At 39.5% G+C, this 16,244-nt stretch overlaps 2 protein-coding genes across 2 annotated transcripts; both read left to right on the top strand.

Annotated features, from left to right (window-relative positions):
- The first annotated feature begins 1,026 nt into the window (after positions 1 to 1,026).
- Positions 1,027 to 2,138, top strand: LOC149233943 (cyanamide hydratase DDI2-like). The gene has a single exon (XM_089461074.1). The coding sequence runs from the start codon at positions 1,186 to 1,188 to the stop codon at positions 1,936 to 1,938; it is 753 nt and encodes a 250-aa protein (XP_089317200.1). The 5' UTR covers positions 1,027 to 1,185; the 3' UTR covers positions 1,939 to 2,138.
- A 10,760-nt stretch (positions 2,139 to 12,898) lies between these two features.
- On the top strand, positions 12,899 to 14,103 carry LOC149233942 (cyanamide hydratase DDI2-like). The gene has a single exon (XM_089461073.1). It carries the CDS (start codon positions 13,094 to 13,096, stop codon positions 13,844 to 13,846), a length of 753 nt encoding a protein of 250 aa, XP_089317199.1. The 5' UTR covers positions 12,899 to 13,093; the 3' UTR covers positions 13,847 to 14,103.
- The last annotated feature ends 2,141 nt before the right edge of the window (positions 14,104 to 16,244 follow it).

Raw genomic sequence — 16,244 nt, 5'->3', positions numbered from 1 at the left:
TCAAAGAGAAGCTGATTATTTGATAGGTCCACTCTCTGCAACTCAAAATTGTGAGGAAGTCTTCGATTGGAAGCAAAGAGAGGATGAGTAGGTTGCTGCCCTAGATATTCTGAAAACCTCTCTTTGCTTCCAATCGAAGACTTCCTCACAATTTTGAGTTGCAGAGAGTGGACCTATCAAATAATCAGCTTCTCTTTGAGCAGATTGCACAAAACATTCACGTCAAATTGCCATCAGGCTCTTTGTCCTCCGTGAATAGGGTCATAAATGACATCGAATTTGGGTCGAGGTCTTTGCCTTCAGTGAAAAGGGCCAGAACCGAAGATCCTCCAGAGAAAAGGGCCCGAAATGAAGATTCTGAGCAGCAGAATACAAAACGAACTTACAACATTGAACATGACGCGAATCGAACACGTAACCTTGTGATCTGAACCAGACGCGCTACCATTGCGCCACGCATCGATGTTTAGTATTATCTGGAAGTTCATGGAAACGAGGTGGGCGGAGCTCGCGGCGGCGCTGGGCGGAGCTCGTTGAGGGTGGCGGAGCTGGGCGGACGAATTTCCGGCGGCCAAAGCCGGAGGTTTTTCCGGGCGGTGACGGAAACCGGGCTATTCCTCCGCCCAGGTAGACTACTCCTTGAAAAAGCTTTATAAGTACTTATAACGTTGAGGAAACCAACTGGAACAGATAATTTATTGGCACGGATGAAATTTGATGGGAGAATTGATTATTACAGGATGATTTACCAATCAAATATAGTTAATATTTTTTTGAAAACAGTACATCTTTCGTTAAAGCTGAAAAAACACAAATAATTGAATTGATTAAACCAGTTATATTATTTGAAATTCCTACCCTGTAATTCAAAAACAAATAAATGAGTCGATTAAATCAGTTATATTATTTTGAAATTCCTGCTCAAATCCCTTTAATGAACCTACTTCGTATAACAATTGAGAAAAAATTATTATAATAAAGTCAATGGCAAGTTGGATTGAATTATTTTATTTATAATTTCACAACACTGTGTTTGTGTTTGCGATGAGAGATTCAGATCACAAAACGGAAGCGAGCAGCCGGCAGAAATTCCTGTGAAATCTTGGAGGATTAAGGTAGTAGAATCCGATCTATTTGAGTTTTGATTCCATAATTATAGGTGTTGCCTGTGTTGAGTTGATTAGAATGGCATCATCGTCAGAGGTGGCCCTGTTAAAAGAGGTGGATGACCTGAACAAGCTGGAGAAAGAGGTGAACCAGGCGCTTCAATGTGCATCCAAGGGCACCCTCACCCCTCCCAAGCCCATATCGTTGGCGTCGATTCCTCTCCCGCAAACCCCTCTTACTGAGAAGGCCACTGCCTACGCCAAATCGTGGCTTGACTCCGCCGTCTTCCTCCACAGCATGCGATCGTACTATTTGGGGACGGCCATAGCCACGGTGAATTTCCCTCATTGGCATTGGGATCCGGAGATGTTCTATTTGGCATCGATTCTCCACGACCTGGGTCTCACATCCGTGGCCATGGAACAGACACCGCTTTCCTTTGAGTTCCACGGAGGGGTGCTCGCCCGGGAATTTCTGCTTCGCGAAGGAGCGCCTGCGCGACTGAGCGATCGAGTGGCGGAGGCCGTTTTCAGGCACAAAGACAACATATGCAAGACCTTTGGACACTCGCCGGAGAATGCGTTGCTCATCTTCGGAACCCACCTTGACGTGTACGGCGCATTCAACCCTCTCATCCACGCGGACACCGTCCAGGAGGTGGTGAATGGCTTCCCCAGAAATAATTTCGGCAATGAGTTTGCAGATTTGCTCATTCAGGAAGTGACGGTCAAGCGCTTCTGCACGGCAGCAGGTAGTGTGCAGGACTCAGGGTTTCTCAGTCAAATCAGAAACAATGCAGTGTTTGCAAAATATGATCATGAATCACTGTGATATCTACAGATATGGTGATATCTCTATGCGTAAGAGATTCCGGGTTTCATCGAGTCATTGTGGGTTCATCAGAAATCCAGGTTTGGTTTTTAGGTTAAGAATTCATATCTAATATGTAACCCGGATATTAAATAAATGTATTTTTATATTTTCCAGATTTTTGGGAAGTTGGAAGATTAAATAAATGGGAGTTGTTTTTAGTGTGATTTTTTAGATTTTTTTTGGTGTGATTCAACGCCCTGAAAATTTTTCAAGGCATTTCGATTGTGTAGGGGTTACCCATCAAGCTTGTGATTTCAATAAATTCCTGTTTGATTTTAGAGAAATTAGACAAAAACCTACTGGCAAAAAATTCCAAAAAGTCAAAGACAACTCCAAATAAATGTTTTTTTGATATTTTCCATATTTTTGTAGAAATAGAAAAATAATTTAATTATTTATTTATATAGTGAAAAAATAACTTGGAAACATTATTATTTGTTGTTATTTCCAAATGCAACAGATCCATTGCTGATATTCATAGAAAAACATGTCATTAGAGTGATCTACTGTCCGTCTGTAACGGGCATACTTCCAATCTTACTAGAATCTTCTTTGTCTTAGGTCAATAACCTATTTCTCTATATCTAATAAAAAGAGTTATTAGCCCAACAAAAACAATTTCTACTCAATTATCTTCCTCATTCCTAAAATATATAATAAAACAACAATATTATAAAATTTATACATATTTTAATAACAACTACTTGGAATTTGGAATTTTTGGTCCAAAACCTATCTTTATATCTAAGAGGTTTTTCATCAATAATAATAAACTTGTTGGTCGCTTGTTTGTCCCCATATGTAATGAATGAGGAATTTGAGCTAAACATTCTCATGCCATTTTAATGGAGAGTGATAACTCTGCATTCAACAAGGGGTAGCTGTCCAAATGGTGTTCCTCTGCTCTTCATTAAGGTTTATTTATATTTTCTAATCTGGGATCAGAACTAAACTCAAGTTCAGATCTAAGGCTAAGGCTAATGCTAATGCCAAAGGCAATGGATAACACAGAATGAAATAACATTGACTTAAAATAAGTCGAAATTAATGCCACCGCCCTGCGGGAACAACTCATGTCAGGCTTTTGCAAATGTCTTCAACAGGATAAATCGCTGGTTTTTGCAAATGTCTGCAACTGGATAAATGGCTGGTTTTTGCAAATGTCTCCCGTTGGATTTTAATGCCATCGATTTTGAGAGGCTCACAAATAGATAAAACACAGCATTCTAGCTCCAAGTGAATACATATAACAAAAATGCTATAGGGTATTGGCAAAGGCTACTAGTTTACAAGGTCAAGGGACTAGCATTCTAGTACTAGCTACTCTGGAACATGTTTATTCGCTGTATCAATTACAGAGAGCAGTGTATTGAAAAAACTGTCGGTTAATTATAAGCATATTTCTGTTATGTTGGTTAATAGTTACCATTATGTTTATTTTTATGAGATAATATATTTGACAACTCTTTTTCTGCTCAGTTTTTTGTTTTGAAACAACATTTACAGCTTCTTGAAATATTTCCACACAGATTTGTAATCATGGAAGGAAGAGAAATGCAGTGTGATGTGATGAAGATTCAATGAGACTGGTTCCCTTAAAGCAAGTGAGAGAATTTTTTCCAATGCAATGAATGGTCTCACTGCATGTAATTTAATTATATACAAACTCTGTTATGTTGATTAATAACTACTTTTATTACTATTCAATAATATGTTTTACCACTTTTTATTCTGTTTTAAAACAACAATTCCAACATCTTGAAATACTACCATACAACTGTACCTTACCATAGTTGATTTAACGAACATTGTGTGTAAACCTTAACTACACCTAACAACAGTGAACATGGAATTGTCACAATTTCATAATAAAAAAATGGTTAGAAAAAACAGAAAATTACTTATTTTATGTATAAATTTCAACCTGGGAAATAGGTTGTGAAGGGAGATTTCAATGTAACTCTGAAGCTTTGAACGTGAAAATGAAATAATTGTTAAATTTGTGAAGGTTTATATATTTCATCTCTGGTCTTAAAAGATAAAAATCACACTTTGAATTAAATGAAGGAGTTGCAGCTCACAGGTGTGTTAGGATATTCCGACACATAGGATATAGTTAAGTTCAACTTGGTCTAGCATAGAGTTAGGTTAGAGTTAGGTAAAGTGTGTTTCTTTACCGTTGTACATTTTGTAACTTACAATCCGACGGTCACGATATGTAGTGATCCGACGGTTCACTCTCACCTCGGTATTACCGACACTTGATCCGTGGCTTGACACCCGATTGGTCCATGAGTTCTATTTAAAGCGCATGGAGGGTCATTGTTCGGGTAATCCGTGCATGAGAGAAGCTTATGTAAATTTTCATTCTTTGATTAATAAATTGTCTGTACCCACGTTGGGACAGGCCGTGGACTGTTTCCCTCCTTGCACTCTGAGGGTTTTAACCACGTCAAAAATACTGGTGTATTGATTTGAGATCTGGTTGTGAGCGGTGTCCTTTTGGTATTCTTTCTGAGGAACTTACCCTGTAAATTCCTACATGGAATCAGATCCTGACACTTTTGCAGAAGCTTCAGGCCATCCACATTGGGAAGCAGCTATGAATGAAGAATATCATTCATTGATGACAAATGATACATGGGATCTTGTTCCTCTACCAAAGGGACGCAAACTTGTTAGATGCAAATGGGTTTACAGAACCAAGTATGGACCAGATGGGAAAGTTGATAAACATAAGGCTCGTCTAGTTGCTAAGGGCTTTTCACAGGTTGAAGGCATTGACTACACTGAAACCTTCTCTCCAGTTGCCAAAATGAACTCTATCCGCCTTGTTCTTTCCCTTGCTGCCTCTTTAAAATGGGAAGTCCATCAAATGGATGTTAAATCTGCCTTCTTGCATGGGGACTTGCAGGAAGAAATCTATATGGAACAACCCATTGGCTTCATACAAACAGACTCCAGCCTCGTTTGTCGACTTAAGAAATCCCTTTATGGCCTCAAACAAGCTCCTCGGGCTTGGTATGCCAAAATGGATAGCTTTCTTTTAGAATCTGGCTTTTCTAGGTGTCATTCTGACAATACTGTCTACACCAAGAAAGTGGGCAACTCTCTTATCATCCTTGTTCTTTATGTTGATGATCTTATTCTTACTGGTAGTGATCCCAACCTTATAAACCATGTGAAGTCCAGCCTTAAAAAGAAATTTGAAATGACAGACTTAGGACACTTACACTATTTTCTCGGTCTTCAAGTCTTGCAATCCCAAGAAGGTATTTTCCTTTCCCAGTCCAAGTATGCTTGTGATATTCTTCGTCATTTTCACATGGAAGACTGTAAGCCAGCCCCTTCTCCCTTTCAGTCTGGAGTCAAACTTTCAGTCTCTTGTACTTCTCCTGAAGTTGATGCTACCTTATACCGTCAACTTGTCGGAAAACTCTTGTATTTAACCCATACTCGTCCTGATCTTTCCTTTGCTGTTGGCCTTGTTGCTCGTTTTATGCAAAACCCCCGTGAAAGTCATTGGAAAGCAGCTAAAAGAATACTTCGTTATGTTCGAGGTACAGTACAGTTTGGGATTCATTACAGTGCCAAAGCAACTCCTCTGTTAGTTGGTTTCACTGATTCTGATTGGGCTGGTGACCTTGATGATCGGAAGTCTACTGCCGGTTATGTCTTCACTCTTGGTTCAGGACCTATTACATGGGCTTGTAAGAAACAGGCTGCCATTTCTCTTTCGTCAGCAGAAGCAGAGTATCGTGGTGCCGTGGAAGCTAGTAAGGAAGCCTTGTGGCTTCGTCAGATCCTATCAGAATTTGGCTTTGAGCAGCAGCATCCAACCACACTTTGGTGTGATAATCAAAGTGCCATTCAGCTATGCAAAGATCCAGTCCAGCATCAGCGCAGCAAACACATTGAACTACACATGCACTTCATCAGAAAGCTCATTCATGACCATGTTCTTGAAGTGCAATATTGTCCAACGGATGATCAGGTTGCAGACATCTTCACAAAGGCTCTCACAGAGGCGAAGTTCACTAAACTTCGATATATGCTTGGAGTTCAGGAAGTTGTCACTAAGGGGGGATAGGCTCTAGTGCCTCCTTCCTTCTCCTATTGTGTCATATTTGTAAATCCTTCAATCCTATCCCAAGTTGTTCTTAAGGGGGGATGTTAGGATATTCCGACACATAGGATATAGTTAAGTTCAACTTGGTCTAGCATAGAGTTAGGTTAGAGTTAGGTAAAGTGTGTTTCTTTACCGTTGTACATTTTGTAACTTACAATCCGACGGTCACGATATGTAGTGATCCGACGGTTCACTCTCACCTCGGTATTACCGACACTTGATCCGTGGCTTGACACCCGATTGGTCCATGAGTTCTATTTAAAGCGCATGGAGGGTCATTGTTCGGGTAATCCGTGCATGAGAGAAGCTTATGTAAATTTTCATTCTTTGATTAATAAATTGTCTGTACCCACGTTGGGACAGGCCGTGGACTGTTTCCCTCCTTGCACTCTGAGGGTTTTAACCACGTCAAAAATACTGGTGTATTGATTTGAGATCTGGTTGTGAGCGGTGTCCTTTTGGTATTCTTTCTGAGGAACTTACCCTGTAAATTCCTACAAGGTGTATACAACACACTTGGGAGACTGCACTCAAACAAAGAGGAGACTCTCTCTCTCGTTCACTCTCCATTCCATCAAATGAATATTACAATATTAAATACATCACTAAAAAATTAGGTAGTTGTGAACAACCTCCTGAACTCTAGGAACTAATCCTAAACTAAAGAGATGCGGTACAACCATATAACCATTTGTCCATTATTTTTAACCCCCCCCCCCCCTTTAATGGAGAAAGGATTATTCTACACTCCTAACATCTCTCAAAATAACTCAAACTTTACTCGCCCTAGAGGCTTAGTAAAAATATTAGCTAAATTATCACAAGTGTTACAATACTCCACACATATTTCTTTTGACTGTATCTTTTCTCGAACAAAATGAAACTGAGTGTCTATATGTTTAGTATTTTTATGGAAAACTGGATTGTATGCAAGCTTTATTGTGCTCTGGTTGTCAGTTTTGATGCTGGTTGCTTCTTTCTGTCCCTCGCCTGCATCACTAAGCAATCTCCTCAACCAGATGGCTTCGCATGTGGCTGCACACAACGCCTGGTACTCATCTTCACATGATGATAATGCTACAGCGCTTTGCTTTTTGCTACTCCACGAAATAACCCTGGATCCAATACTAAATGCGTAACCTATGATGGATCTTCGATCATCCAGGTTACTTGCCCAATCATAATCTGAATAACCTGCTAAAGTAACATCATAAATGTCAGTGTATAAAATACCATAATTACAAGTACCACTAAGGTACCTCAACACACATTTTGCTGCAATCCAGTGACTTTCAAGTGGTCTGGACATAAACTGGCTCAACACACTAACAAAATATGCCAGATCAGGTCTACTTGTTGTGAGATATATCAAACTCCCCACTAGCTGTCTATACAAAGTGGCATCCACCTGTTTTATGCCATCATCACTGCTTAACTTGAGATTCTGCTGCAATGGTGTTGCTGCTGTTTTACACTGTTCCATTCTGAATCTTTCCAACAGGGTTCTGGCATACTTTTCTTGAGTTAGAAAAGTTTGACTAGAATCTTTCCACACCTCCAAACCTAGGCAATAATGAAGATCTCCAAGGTCTTTCATTTCAAATACTTGTGACATTTGCTGCTTGATTTCTTTGATCAAATTATTTGCATTTCCTGTTATAATCATGTCATCCACATACAAAGAAATCAAAATGATTTGCCTCTGTTTATTTATCTTGGTATACAGGTTTGGATCGTTGAGGCTCCTATGAAAACCATGTTGTATAAAAAATGAATCAATTTTCTCATACCATGACCTGGGTGCTTGTTTCAAACCATAAAGTGCCTTATGCAATTTACACACTAAATGCTCCTGCCCTTTTTTCACAAAACCAGGAGGCTGTACTAAATAAATTTCTTGCTTTAATTCTCCATTCAGAAATGCAAACTTAACATCTAGCTGGTGTAGCTTCCATTTATGTTTTGTTGCTAAAGAGATTAGCATTCTAATTGTATTTAATTTAGCTACAGGAGCAAAGGTGTCATCGAAATCTATTCCTTCTTGTTGTGAGTAACCCTTTGCTACCAGTCTAGCTTTGGTTTTTTACACTCCCATCTGCATTTATCTTAGGTTTATACAGCCACTTATAACCTATGGGGGTTTTCCCTTCAAGCAACTCAACTAAATCCCAAGTATGATTTCTATATATTGATTCAATTTCCTCATGCATTGCAGCCCTCCATTCATCTGATTTACTTGCTTCTTCATAGTTTGAAGGTTCTACAATGTTTAAAATTTTGGATATTAAAGCATAGCCTTTCAATCTTTCAGGTAGTCTAGTCTTCCTACCTGATCTTCTAGGTAGAGGACTTATCTCAACTCTATCTGTTTCAGCACTTTTCGGGCCTGCATCATCACTTATTACACTAACTGCTGCTACTTCTTCTTGTTTCTGCTCCTGCTCCTGCTCTTCATCTTCGTCACTGTTCATCTCTATCAGCAATGGAATGTAGCTGTCACTGTTAGAGTCTTCCTTTCCATCTTCAGTCTGTTCATGAAAAATAACATCTCTGCTTGCAAAAACTTTATGAGTCACAGGATTATATAACTTGTATGCCTTATACTCTGTGCCATATCCTACAAATATACATTTCAAGGCTTTGTGGTCTAACTTCTTTCTATCTGCTTTTGGTATGTGAGCATAAGCTTTAGATCCAAATATTCTTAGATGACTAACTGCTGGTTTGAGTCCAAACAATGCTTCAAAGGGGGTTTTGAAGCCTAGACATTTAATAGGACTCCTATTCTTTAAATAAACAGCAATATTAATGGCTTCTGCCCAAAGACCATTCGATAAACCTTTACCTTGAAGCATACTTCTCGCGCACTCCACAAGAGTTCTGTTCTTGCGATCTGCTACTCCATTCTACTGTGGAGTGTGTGGCACTGTGAATTGCTAGATAATCCCATGTCGCTTGCAGAAGTTCATGAACTCTCCTAACCTGTATTCTCCCCCTTGATCTGAGCGGAGAATCTTTATCCTCTTTCCTGTTTGGTTCTCTATCATAGATTTGAACTCTTTAAAGTACCGAAAGGCTTGACTCTTTTTACTTAAAAAATACACCCATGAAAACCTAGTGCAATCATCTGTAAACAACAGAAAATAATATGCACCTCCTAGGGACCTAGTTTGCATAGGTCCACAAATATCTGTATGCACTAGTTCTAGGATATCTCTTTCATTTCTATTGACATGCAAAGGGAACTCTTCTCTATGCATTTTCCCTAATGCACATCCATCACATTCCAACTTGACATTATGAAAAACAGGGAGTCCATCGACCATACCTTTCTTCTGAAGTAGGATGAGGTCTTGCAAATTGAGATGTCCAAATCTCTGATGCCAGAGATTTTTGACTGTTGATCCAGCTGCAACCATTGCTTGTCGTGGCATACTCTTTGCATCCAATCTGTACAAATTCCCCACGTGCACTCCTGTTGCAACTGTTTCCATCTGGCTATCCTTAATGACAGAACCATTCTTAAAGAATTGCACCTGCATGTCCTGGTCTGTAATCATTGAGACAAAGATCAAGTTTTTCTTAATTCCTGGAACATATAATACATTTTTAAGATGTTGAATGTCTCCACTAGGTAGCTTCACAAGAATATTTCCATATCCTTTGATCTCATACCCACTGTCATCTCCTAGATAAATTTTAGATCCACATGCAGATTCTTTAAGAAATTCAAAACAGTCCTTCTTACCGGTCATATGTGAGGATGCGCCAGAGTCGACATACCATATGTTGTCCTCATCTCTCTTTGATGATGAAAGAGCACAATCGACTGTGAATAGTCGAAGATCATGGCTGTGGTCCTCCTCTTCTCCAGCGAAACAACCCTGATGTTTCCTCTGTTTGCCTTTTCTTTCATCCGCCTGCCTCTTATAGCATTCTTTAATCTGATGACCAGGTTTCCCAAAATAAAAACATCTCTTAACATAATTATCAATCATACCTCTAAATGATCTCTTTTGAAAAGAGTTGGCTCCCTTCTGCTGCTGCTGCTGCGGTCGTTGGTGATGATGTTGGTGCTGGTGTTGCTTTCCTCTGTATTGTCACCTCTTCGCCATCAGAGCTAGGTCATTGCTCTGAGTTTTTAGATTCTGTCGTCGCTCCTCCTCCTGGAGCAGAATCGCTGTCAGCTCATCAAATGAAGGGGCTTTCTCCCTCGCTGACAGTTCTGTGATGAATTTCTGGTATTCATCAGTCATTCTGTGATCCGGATCTTGGGAGGAGAGACCCCCAAGATCTAAGAGATTAGCACTGATCCGGATTTAGACAGGAACGCAATAAAATACAGAGATAACCATAAAGACAAATATGCAGCGGAAATAATACTTCATTTCATTACTGTAAAATACTGAAATATGCTTACAAATAGAAATGGAAATAACCCAGCTAGGGCGATGGTAGCTTATCTCTGAGAAGAGATGTGTCGGCTACATGCCTCTGAACTGTTCTCCAAAAACTGTGTTACAATGAGGCTCGAGGGCCTATTTATTGTTGAGAAACAATGGAAAACCCTTCACATTCCAAAACCTAACCCTAGAAGATGAAACGCCAAATTGTGGGCCCCGTTTTTGGGTAAGTTGGTACATCAAATTCCCGGGGTCGCGAATTGGTCGTACTATCTCCGTTTGATGCGCATGATAGCCCGTTGGAAAGATCTCTCCGAGGACTACGATGGAAAAGACGATTTTTAGACAGAAAAATCGTTGTCGGTGGATTTCCCAAAAAACGTCGTTTAGGGCCTCAAAACGGCTCCGGAAGTTTAGGACCCGAAAAACTGCTAAAAATAGTAAATTCTGCTATAATTAAGGAAACAGAAAAACTGAAAGAGAGTTGTGGGGGTCCAAATGGGATAGGTGGGTGGCCACCAACATCCACCTGGATCATTCCTCCCCCCTTAAGCAATGGTCCCCATTGCGTTGAGTTCCTCCCTGAGATGAGGAAGCTTTTGCTGAGCTGGGTCTCTGGTGAGCTGTTCTGCAATCTCTGATGTGTCCAGAAATGGTGGGGAGCATGGTCGGCGACGGTCCACATTGAACAGTCAGTGCAAGCGAAGGAATGGAGGAATGTTGTGCTTCAAAGCATTGTTTCCCGTAGCCTTGTTACTGGTGTAAGGACCATGTCGAAGTGGTCTGAGTTTCTGATGGGTTCTGGTAAGGCGCTCCCTCTGCAAATGTAACCAAACTTTGTCGCCCACCTGAAACTTGTGTGGTACCCCTCCGGGTAAGGAGAAGTTGTTCATGTGTTTTGTCACGACTGTATCCCTCTGTTGCTGCTGCTGTGTGGAGGAACCCTTCGCGGGGGTCATGGATGTAGCAACGATCTTCCCCTTACTTTGGGAGTGAACCAGACAGAAAATAAATTTCCTAGTCTATGAGATGAGCTTGCTGCCTTTCTTAGCAGTGATCAAAGAGGTGGCGGTAGGTGGGGCTACCTCCGGTATCCTGTATAATGAATTATCCAAAGAAATGATGACAACGCGAGGCCTTGACTCATACACAGCATGTCGCCTCCACAAGTATGGCTGGCCTAATAGTACATCGCAAACATCCAGAGGTGTAACATCACACAATACCTCGTCTGTGAAGGGCTTGATGCTGTAAGAAAGGCGGCACTGCTGGCGAACTTTGAGATCTCGTCCTTCGTGAAGCCAACCGACACTGTACGGTTGTGGGTTTGGTGTAGTTGGTAGGCCCAACCGCTTTACGACCTCTGCTGAAATGAGGTTTTTTTGGCTGCCACTGTCGACAATGAATTGCAGCGGCGAACCCTTCACCCACATCTGTGAGTGGAAAAGACGTTCCCCCTCCTCTGGCTCTTCGGGCTCATTTTTCTGGATCTTGACAGTAGCAATAGTGGCGCTGGGATCCGCATCAATGATCTGCTTCCCTTTGTCATTCCCCTTGTCGGGTTCTGACTCAGAGTCGGAACATGCGTTTGATTCGGAAGCCTTCAACTCGGCCACCAGCGACTGCTTGGTCCGACACTCACTTGTGTTATGAGTGGGACTTTTGTGGAACTCACACCACTTTCCTGTGTCCTTCTTCGACTTCGTGGTGTTGTTCTTTTCTTGCGGCTTCGATGGATTGTCTTGGGTCACCCTGCCTTGGCTTTGTCCTTTGGGCTTTGGATTTGCAGATCCAAAGTCTCGCTTCTTCTGTTTGAACTTTTGCTCAATTTTGACAGCATATCGGTATGGTGTGCCGATTGAGGAGATGTTCAAGAACTCCATCTCTTCCTGGATGTATCTGTGTAGGCAGCTGCGGTATTTGAGTACTAGATGCAACTCAGAATCTTTGATACCCTACGTTATCTATCATTCACCAATTTTCAAATATACATTCGAAACTCATGGGATAAACTGAATCCACTTCCAACCCAAATTTGAAAAAGCTTTATAAGTACTTATAACGTTGAGGAAACCAACTGGAACAAATAATTTATTGGCCCAGATGAAATTTGATGGGGAATTGATTATTACAGGATGATTTACCAATCAAACATAGTTAATATTTTTTTGAAAACAGTACATCTTTTGTTAAAGCTGAAAAAACACAAATAATTGAGTTGATTAAAACAGTTATATTATTTTGAAATTCCTACCCTGTAATTCAAAAACAAATAAATGAGTCGATTAAATCAGTTATATTATTTTGAAATTCCTGCTCAAACTCCTTTAATGAACCTACTTCGGATAACAATTGAGAAAAAATTATTATAATCAAGTCAATGGCAAGTTGGATTGAATTATTTTATTTATAATTTCACAACACTGTGTTTGTGTTTGTGATGAGAGATTCAGATCACAAAACGGAAGCGAGCAGCCGGCAGAAATTCCTGTGAAATGTTGGAGGATTAAGGTAGTAGAATCCGATCTATTTGAGTTTTGATTCCATAATTATAGGTGTTGCCGGTGTTGAGTTGATTAGAATGGCATCATCGTCAGAGGTGGCCCTGTTAAAAGAGGTGGATGATCTGAACAAGCTGGAGAAAGAGGTGAACCAGGCGCTTCAATGTGCATCCAAGGGCACCCTCACCCCTCCCAAGCCCATATCGTTGGCGTCGATTCCTCTCCCGCAAACCCCTCTTACTGAGAAGGCCACTGCCTACGCCAAATCGTGGCTTGACTCCGACGTCTTCCTCCACAGCATGCGATCGTACTATTTGGGGACGGCCATAGCCACGGTGAATTTCCCTCATTGGCATTGGGATCCGGAGATGTTCTATTTGGCATCGATTCTCCACGACCTGGGTCTCACATCCGTGGCAATGGAACAGACACCGCTTTCCTTTGAGTTCCACGGAGGGGTGCTCGCCCGGGAATTTCTGCTTCGCGAAGGAGCGCCGGCGCGACTGAGCGATCGAGTGGCGGAGGCCGTTTTCAGGCACAAAGACAACATATGCAAGACCTTTGGACACTCGCCGGAGAATGCGTTGCTCATCTTCGGAACCCACCTTGACGTGTACGGCGCATTCAACCCTCTCATCCACGCGGACACCGTCCAGGAGGTGGTGAATGGCTTCCCCAGAAATAATTTCGGCAATGAGTTTGCAGATTTGCTCATTCAGGAAGTGACGGTCAAGCGCTTCTGCACGGCGGCAGGTAGTGTGCAGGACTCAGGGTTTCTCAGTAAAATCAGAAACAATGCAGTGTTTGCAAAATATGATCATGAATCACTGTGATATCTACAGATATGGTGATGTCTCTATGCGTAAGAGATTCCGGGTTTCATCGAGTCATGGTGGGTTCATCAGAAATCCAGGTTTGGTTTTTAGGTTAAGAATTCATATCTAATATGTAAAAGTTAAAAGTGAAAAACAATGACGAGTGGTTTTTTTAGAGAGCGATTTCTACCCGGATATTAAATAAATGTATTTTTATATTTTCCAGATTTCGGGAAGTTGGAAGATTAAATAAATGGGAGTTGTTTTTAGTGTGATTTTTTAGATTTTTTTTGGTGTGATTGAATATGATGGAAAAATTTGAAGTGAAATTTTGATTTGTATATATGGATTCAACGCCTTCAAAAATTTTTAGGGCATTTCGATTGTGTACCGGTTACCCATCAAGCTTGTGATTTCAATAAATTCCTGCCTGATTTTAGAGAAATTAGACAGGAAAACCCACGGGCAAAAAATTCCAAAAAGTCAAAAACAACTCCAAATAAATGTTTTTTGATATTTTCCATATTTTTGTAGAAATAGAAACATAATTTAGTTATTTATTTATATAGTGAAAAAATAGCTGGAAACATCATAATTGGTTGTTATTTCCAAATGCAACAAATCCGTTGCTGATATTCATAGAAAAACATGTCATTAGACTAGAATCTTCTTTGTCTTACGTCATTAACCTATTTCCTTGTATCTAATAAAAAGAGTTCTTAACCAAACAAAAACAATTTGTACTCAATTATCTTCCTCATACCTAAAATATATAATAGAACAACAATATTATAAAATTTATAATATTTTAATAACACCTACTTGGAATTTGGAATTTTTGGTCCAAAAACCTATCTTTATATCTAAGAGGTTTTTCATCAATAATAATAAACTTGTTGGTCGCTTGTTTGTCCCCATATGTAATGAATGAGGAATTTGAGCTAAACATTCTCATGCCATTTTAATGGAGAGTGATAACTCTGCATTCAACAAGGGGTAGCTGTCTAAATGGTGTTCCTCTGCTCTTCATTAAGGTTTATTTATATTTTCTAATCTGGGATCAGAACTAAACTCAAGTTCAGGTCTAAGGCTAAGGCTAATGCCAAAGGCAATGGATAACACAGAATGAAATAACATTGACTTAAAATAAGTCGAAATTAATGCCACCGCCCTGCGGAAACAACTCATGTCAGGCTTTTGCAAATGTCTTCAACAGGATAAATGGCTGGTTTTTGCAAATGTCTGCAACTGGATAAATGGCTGGTTTTTGCAAATGTCTCCCATTGGATTTTAATGCCATCGATTTTCAGAGGCTCACAAATAGATAAAACACAGCATTCTAGCTCCAAGTGAATACATATAACAAAAATGCTATAGGGTATTGGCAAAGGCTACTAGTTTACAAGGTCAAGGGACTAGCAGTCTAGTACTAGCTACTCTGGAACATGTTTATTCGCTGTATCACTTACAGAGAGCAGTGTATTGAAACAGCTGTCGGTTAATTATAAGCATATTTCTGTTATGTTGGTTAATAGTTACCATTATGATTATTTTTATAAGATAATATATTTGACAACTCCTTTTCTGCTTAGTTTTCTGTTTTGAAACAACATTTACAGCTTCATGAAATATTTCCACACAGATTTGTGATCATTGAAGGAAGAGAAATGCACTTTGATGTGATGAAGATTCAATGAAGGAAGAGAAATGCACTTTGATGTGATGAAGATTCAATGAGGCTGGTTCCCTTAAAACAAGTTTAATCTCTGTATCAATTACAGAGAGAATTTTTTCCAATGCAATGAATGGTCTCACTGCATGTAATTTAATTATATACAGACTCTGTTATGTTGATTAATAATTACTTTTATTACTATTTAATAATATGTTTTGCCACTTTTTATTCTGTTTTAAAACAACAATTCCAACATCTTGAAATACTACCATACAACTGTACCTTACTATAGTTGATTTAACGAACACTGTGTGTAAACCTTAACTACACCTAACAACAGTGAACATGGAATTGTCACACAATTTCATAATAAAAAAATAGGCAGGACAAACAGAAAAATACTTATTTCATGCATAAATGTCAACTTGGCAAATAAGTTGTGAAGGGAGATTTTAATGTAAAGCTTGAGCTTTGAATATGAAAATCTATGAAGGTATATATATTTTATTTCTAATTTTGAACTTGTAATTTAAAAAAAAATCATATTCTTAATTATTAAATTCACTTAAACTATATAATATGATAAAGAATAATAAATCCCACTAAAAAAATAAGTGTAATAAAAAAATAAGTGTAATATTGCCATGGCACTATGAAAAATTAATTTCAAATTTAAATCTTTAACCCTTTTATAAATGAAATTGTGACGTGATTAAGTTTATGTTTAAAATTTGTTACTTC

The sequence above is a fragment of the Pinus tabuliformis genome, chromosome 8, assembly GCF_031772625.1.
Source record: "Pinus tabuliformis cultivar Carrire ecotype Pingquan chromosome 8, CPIR1, whole genome shotgun sequence".
Taxonomy (NCBI): Eukaryota; Viridiplantae; Streptophyta; class Pinopsida; order Pinales; family Pinaceae; genus Pinus; species Pinus tabuliformis.
Note: the sequence above shows the minus strand (reverse complement) of the source record. Positions and strands in the feature narration are given on the sequence as shown.

What these genes read in the sequence shown, in the direction of transcription:
- LOC149233943 (XM_089461074.1), top strand. Translation starts at nt 1,186, where the DNA reads ATGGCATCATCGTCAGAGGTGGCCCTGTTAAAAGAGGTGGATGACCTG.
- LOC149233942 (XM_089461073.1), top strand. Translation starts at nt 13,094, where the DNA reads ATGGCATCATCGTCAGAGGTGGCCCTGTTAAAAGAGGTGGATGATCTG.